The 7,139-nt window shown below is 35.6% G+C and overlaps 1 protein-coding gene across 1 annotated transcript; it reads left to right on the forward strand.

Annotated features, from left to right (window-relative positions):
* The first annotated feature begins 2,585 nt into the window (after positions 1-2,585).
* Positions 2,586-4,037, forward strand: LOC132294854 (zinc-finger homeodomain protein 9-like). Its single transcript, XM_059792860.1, has one exon. It carries the CDS (start codon positions 2,797-2,799, stop codon positions 3,772-3,774), a length of 978 nt encoding a protein of 325 aa, XP_059648843.1. The 5' UTR covers positions 2,586-2,796; the 3' UTR covers positions 3,775-4,037.
* The last annotated feature ends 3,102 nt before the right edge of the window (positions 4,038-7,139 follow it).

The following is a 7,139-nucleotide window of genomic DNA, read 5'->3' on the forward strand; positions in this document are numbered from 1 at the left end:
TAAATACTAATAAGACCAGACTTATACCTGTTACATTGAGGGGTTAGGGTAAAAAATATCTCAAAATTAAAATAAAAAAAGCATGTTTGTCATGAGGTGTGAGCAAACTTTTTCTTTTTTTTTTTTCAAGGCGAGAAGTGTTAAAAATTATATTAATAGATCCAGGGGTGGACCTATAACTTTAGGAAAGGGGGGCAAGACTAAAATTTTGTAATATTTCAGGGGTGGCATTAGCAATATTTTAGGAGTATATATTGAAAAAAAAATAATAATAATAACATGGTATATTAGTAAAGAATTACCCCTCTTCACTTGTTAACAGGTCCGTCCCTGAGTAAATGAAGAGAAATCTGGCACTTCAAAATCCACCGAAGATATTAACCCATGAGTTATCGAGGCATCTGTCGGTGTGAGCAACCTTACACTCAAAAAAAACATAACATAAGTTTGTGGAGACATGTGTGGGAGCAAACTTACCTATTAAAAAATAAAAATAAAAATGTGTCCTAGAAGATGGACAAAGTACATATACTATTTTTTTTTTAAAGGATACTCTCACTCTTAAAATATATATATATATATATATATATATATATATATATATATAATGTTTTTAAAACCATAGTGCTCCCATTTTCTTTTTGTGGGGTTGTTAATAATCTCCTCTTCTACTACCTCTGTCTCTGAATAGAAGTCCATGTTTAGAAATTGGAGTTTTTAAGGATACATGCAATTAATGCATTGTCCCCCTTTAAAATAACCAAACTGTCCTTTTTAATTTAAATATATATAGTTACAAAATTTGAAATTTTTAAAAAAGATAAAGCACAATGATGAAAATATAATGAAAAGATGGTTTGACTTTTTAAAGATAACAACTAATTTGAGACATGTAAAAAATAGACTACTAATTAGGAATGGATAGAGTATATCCTTTCAAGATGACTTATATATATATATATATTGAGAGAGAGAGAGAGATATAGAGTCTAATAGCAAAAGCTGTCACCTCACTTATATATATATATATATATATATATATATATTTTCTTCTTGAAATGCATATAAGATGAAAAATTGCATGATTGAATTTCAAAGAATATAATGGAGAAAAAAATTAAATGCTCACATTTAAGTCCAATTTGAAGAATGAGAGAAATAGTACAATAATTTAAGCCATGTTAGAATAAAATCACAAAAAATAAAAATGACAATGACGGGAGAACATCCCTACTCATTTAATTTGTTCTTACTTGGTAATTGAACCATCCAATATACATATATATACACATTTTGCATGGAACTATGTTTTGAGGAGGTGAAAGGAATATTGTAATGCTATTGCTATCTCGTTCATGATAAATCTTTTTTCTTTTTCTTTTTCTTTAATCTATGAACATATAACTACTCCTCTCAATAATTTTTCAGGTATGCCACATCTTTTCAAAGCTGATAAAACAATCTACATGCTACTTCCTGATTCTAATATTTAAACAATCAACGTTTTATATATTTTTTTCTTAAACCAATAAAACGAGTAACTAACTCCAAATTAAATCACTCCTCTCTTTTTTATTTTCCTTATAAATAATGTTCGAAGCTTGTCATTTAATAATCCAACATAATATTGAATAAATTTAGTGTTTATTTAATTAAGTGTACTTATAACATAACTTAGATATTACTTGCAAGAATTTTTTTTTTTTTAAAAAGGAAGAAGATTAACTTGTCACTGAAAACTTAAGATTCAAACAAATATAAAAAAAAAAATACTCAATTTATATTTTGCACTAAAATTTAGTGCCTAGAATTTTTATTGCTTAAGTTTCATTTTTATCAAAGACATATATATTTTAGATAGTACATAAATTTTGTCATTAAAGTAATTGGATTATCGTACATGCTATAATAATTGTCTGAGGGGCATGGCGGCATTAGTAGGGATTCGAGAAGTAAGTCATTGAGGTCTCATTTTCGAATCGCGCCCCCTGACTTGAATGATGAGTGTATTATAGAGTCGATATACGTACCCTAAAAAAAAAATACATGCTATAATAATTATTTCATGTCAAAGTTATGGTGTTGAATTATTTATCATAAGGAGGAAGATTTTGACGCGCTGATAATATTGCTCTATTATAATTTAGACGTTGGAACACTACTCAATGACTTAGTTGCACACTCACCTAGTCTAGTTAGTGTGTCCATATTTGAATCCCATCTCCCCTAATCGAGTAACATTGTTTTATTATTTCAGATACAGACTTCACAATAATTAAACTCGCATGCTCTAAGTAAGTCGTCGCAACGAAAGTTTTGTGCAACAACTATCTTGTTTTCAATATCATCGTCAGAAGCAATCCATATTTTCTCTTGGCGGTTCAAGTTTTCTTCCATTTCTGACACTGAAATGAAGGGCTTTGCCCCCAAATCAGAAAAATTGATTCAGATCTAGACATTTATTAATTACACACAACAAACCCTAACAAGTGGGTAGATGTAACCTAGAAATTTTTTAACCTCATAATAGAAATGCCGAAACCCCACACACACTATAAACAAGTGGCGTTCTTGATATTTTGAGGAAAGGCCCTCCACTTTTTTGTATCCCTCGACTCTTTCTCTATTCCCATTCCCCACCCAAACCCCAATTTGCATAAACCTCATGTTTCAATCATAATCACCCATAACACCACCATCATCATCTCTCTCTTGTATAATCTAGTGAGAGAAAATCAACAATGCCATCAATTCTCAAGAAACCCTAACTACCAAGATTTGTTTGAACCCATCCCAATGGACCTCACCACCACCAAAATCCCTGAAAATGGAACCCCACCAAAGAGCCAACCAAACAAGTCCTTAACCTTCAGCAACGGCGCACTCAAAAGACGCAACTACCACTACCACCACCACCACCACCTGACACCAGGCCCACCGCCGCAGCCGCGGGCCGCGGCGGTGGTGACATACAAAGAGTGTCTGAAGAACCACGCAGCCAGCATAGGTGGCCACGCGGTGGACGGCTGCGGAGAGTTCATGCCCTCCCCCACCGCCACCCCCACAGACCCCACCTCGCTAAAATGCGCCGCGTGTGGTTGCCACCGCAACTTCCACCGCCGTGAACCGGACGACCACCACACCAAAACCACCCTCACCACCGCCACCCACTTCCTCGAATTCCGCAACCACCCCCACCGTCCTCAGTCACCACCCCTTGGCGGCGCCTCCGCCTCACCCTCCCCCTCCCCCTCCCCCTCCCCATCCCCACCACCACCACCACCCTTGCACTACTCATCAGCTCCCCACATGTTACTCGCCCTCAGCACCGCCCTACCTGATGACCCACCGGCAATGAACCACCACCACCACCCAGTATCTCCGCCACCGCCGCCGGCTACGGCGGCGCACCCAAGTGGGCGAAAGCGGTTTCGGACCAAATTCAGCAGAGAACAGAAGGAGAAGATGTTTTCAATGTCTGAGAAATTGGGTTGGAAGATGCAAAAGTGTGATGAATCATTGATTGAAAATTTCTGCAACGAAGTTGGGATTGGTAAGAGTGTTCTCAAGGTTTGGATGCACAATAACAAGAACACTTTTGGCAAGAGAGAGACCAACACCACCACCACCAACAACAATTATGCTAAAGCTGGCTTTGATAACAGCAATGGCCAAAACACCAACACAAACAACAATAGTCAATACCATAACCATCGCGAGAGTAGTGGTGTTCATCTTAATGTTTCCACTGATGGGTCTTCTTCTTCATCTTGATTTGTAGTGAGAGAAAAGTAAGAGAGAGTGGGTTAGAGAGAGAAAGGGGAATAGATCGAGTACTGGTGATATTAGTACGACTTGCTTTCTGTTCCCATTTCTCTTGTTCTGTTGATCGTGCAGTTAATTGAATGCTAATCTTTGTAAATGGTGGAGAGAAAGGGAAGAGAGAATTATAATTCCTTTCCTTTTGAGGAATACTATTTTTGTTAATTTTCTGTTATCTTTTTTCTCTAAAAAAAAAGGTACTTCCATCTTTCATTTTTTTTCCTCTCTGCCATGTCTTTTTAATTTCTTTCCCTTCTTTCTCTATCAATTTGATTTGGGCATGGATATTGTTTTGGTTAAATTTAATGGTTACAGTTGATTTCCTTAGTTTTGAGGGATATATATATATACACACACACACATATATATTATATGAATGTCCAACACAGAATCATAACATTACACACATATACACACATAACTATGTATTCATTCATTTATAGGACTTTAAATACATATTTTGCAGGGCAGGTTGTTGTTGGGAGATGATGGCTCAGGGAGTTCTGGCAGAACTTTGAATTTGAATGAAGCAAACCTAGCTCAAAACCTTATTATCTTTCCTTATTAATCATTGTTTAATTTTTTTTATACAGGGAGATTTAGGTGTCCTTTATTATGAGCAGTGCCCTTGGATGAAAGGACAATTCTGTCCTTGTCATAATCGTGTTTTGTTTTAATTTTAGGTTAGGAGATGGGGTCTGTTTGGGTATTCTTAGTAGGTTAAGTGAGATGGCTGTCTCACTTATCAAACAAAAAAAAAAAAAAAAATCATTACAAGAGCAAACAAACTTGTGATTTGTGACATTTCTATAAATTTAATATGTTATCCTCTAATCTGAACTTTTAAGGCAAGCAGGCTTTGTTGTCCAATGAATGTCAATTTAAATAAGATTGGGACTGCCACGTTTCCTTATTTGGTTGGTTGATTAAGGCGGCAAGATTTGTTTATCTTTTGTTGATAAGTTTTGAGATTAGTTTGAATTAGCAATGATGATAAGCAGAGGGAAGGGAATAAAATAAATAAATAGATGGTATTTAACAAATATCAATTGAATTAGTCTTAAATGATCTGATGTAACTATGGAAGGATTTGCATATCCATAGAAAGAAATTTCTTTTTTCTTTTTTATAATTAAATATCTAAAACAATTGTTCTCATGCAATTCAAGACTTTGATCATGCATCTCAAACTTTTTTTTTTTTCCTTGAGTAATTTAAAAATATATATATATATATATATATATATATCTATGAAGAAAGATGTGAGATGAGATCGGTCTGACATATTTTTGGGCCTTGGGAGAATTGGAACCCAACCATTTGAGTTTAGGCCTTGCCCTTAAGAAACTTCTTATCAATTGGTTTATTTTTTGTTTTTTAGTAGAGGATATCCTCCTCACTACGGATGGTAACGGGATGGGTTTGGGTAGGTGTACACGCCCCCGCTCCCGTAACCGTTTAGAAACTCCGTCCCCGTCCCCGCCCAAAACCGCAAAAATGGGGGAACTTTCCACCCCATCCCCGCCCCCATTTAATATTTTTACCCCCGTGGATACCCGCCCCGCCCCGCCCCGTTTAAGAGCAAAATTTCTCCTTCATTTAATTTTTTTTATCAACTAAAATTTATATATTTATTGAAAAGATTCATTAAAAAATGGGCAATTAATAGTTACTTCAACATTAAAAACATTCTATAATAACAATTTCATTAAAAATAACGTACCAAAACCAGACAAGCCAAATTACATTGTTCCAAATTGGCTTCCAAAAGAGTTTTAATAATAATTTTTTTAAAAAAAAGATAGTTCATTACATAGTGGCAAAAAGTTATCAGAAAATTCAGATTTCAAAACAATCTTCTCATAAATTTCTTCATGAGTCTCCATAGTTACACAATTTCTTCAACATGGGTAGGCACCGCTGGGAGTAATGATGTGAATGAGAGAGTTAAGAAAACCTAGGGTTTCTAATAGGAAATAATAAATATATGTAATAATTAAATAAGGGTAGTTAAGTAATTTTCATATCTAAACGGGGCAGGGCGACCTCCCCCCGCCCCTGTACCAAACCCGCGCGAGTTTTTGATATATCAAACCATCCCCGCCCAAGTTAGCTAAACGGTCCTCCAAAACCGCCAAAAACGGGACGGGTTGGGGCGGGTAACCGCGGGGGTGGGTCAAATTGCCATCCCTACTCCTCACATTCTAATGAATGGAATTATTCGCTCCAAATGCACTTAACTTCTGCATGACCAAATATTAGACGTTTTTAGAAATTGAAATTTGTAAGGGGACATGTAATTAATGCATTGTTCCCTTTTAAAATTATTAATTTGTCATTTTTAGTTTAAATATGTTTAGTTACCAAGTTTAAATTTTTTTAAAAATATAATGGACAATGATGGAAAGTCAAGACTTATTTGGTCTAACTTTTCAAAGTGAACAACTAATTTGGGACAACTAAAAATGAGATAATAGGCTACTAATACGAACCAGAGGTAATATAATAGTGTTTTGTGGTGTGCCGAATTCTTCGGCCCAAATACTACTGTTCATTTTATTTTAATCAAAATCAAGACATTTGATTAAATCCCAAGAGATTCTAACATAGTGAGCTGTCCCAATGAAATTATGCATTGAAACTTTGTTTTACAATTAAACAATTCCTCGTGTCAAGGTTTGATGCTATGTATCTTACTTAAATATGCTTTTTCTTAACTTAATGGGTTGGACATTTGTAAGCCTAGTTGTTGACACATATTGAGCAAGTTTTAAAAATCAATGAAGTGGGCTTTACGGATTTCTGCTGGTCAATGGATCAAGAATTGATGAACACTTCAAAATTTCCCAGAAACCATTAAGAAAATGCAACATGGCATAAGATAGCCTGATAACAACATGGCACTGCTATCGAGATATCGGCAACAACAACCTGTAAGATAATGCCTTTAGAATCCTGAAAAACGATTCTGTCGCTTCCAAAATACATGGAAACTAAAGATGAGGCATTCTTGACACACTACAACTCTAATAGACCGGGAGGAACCCAACATAAATCCGCCGAGCAGCAAAGAGAGATAGCAGAAGAACCCATAAATAGATGTGCAGAGAAATAGATAGAAAGCCTAGTTAGAATATAATTCACCAAACCATTCAAATCCATAGCCACTGATGGGCCTTCTTTAAAAGGTCCACATATCATAATACACACAACAAGCGGACCAGTAATTAAACAATACCCAGCATAGGCCTGAACAATCTCAAGATCCGACCATAAAGGATGCAATAAAATGGGCATGGGCTACAAAAAACAAAGAG

This window comes from Cornus florida, unplaced genomic scaffold (assembly GCF_030987335.1).
Source record: "Cornus florida cultivar Cherokee Brave unplaced genomic scaffold, ASM3098733v1 CherokeeBrave_3.0.0_Hap2_Chr02, whole genome shotgun sequence".
NCBI classification, from domain to species: domain Eukaryota; kingdom Viridiplantae; phylum Streptophyta; class Magnoliopsida; order Cornales; family Cornaceae; genus Cornus; species Cornus florida.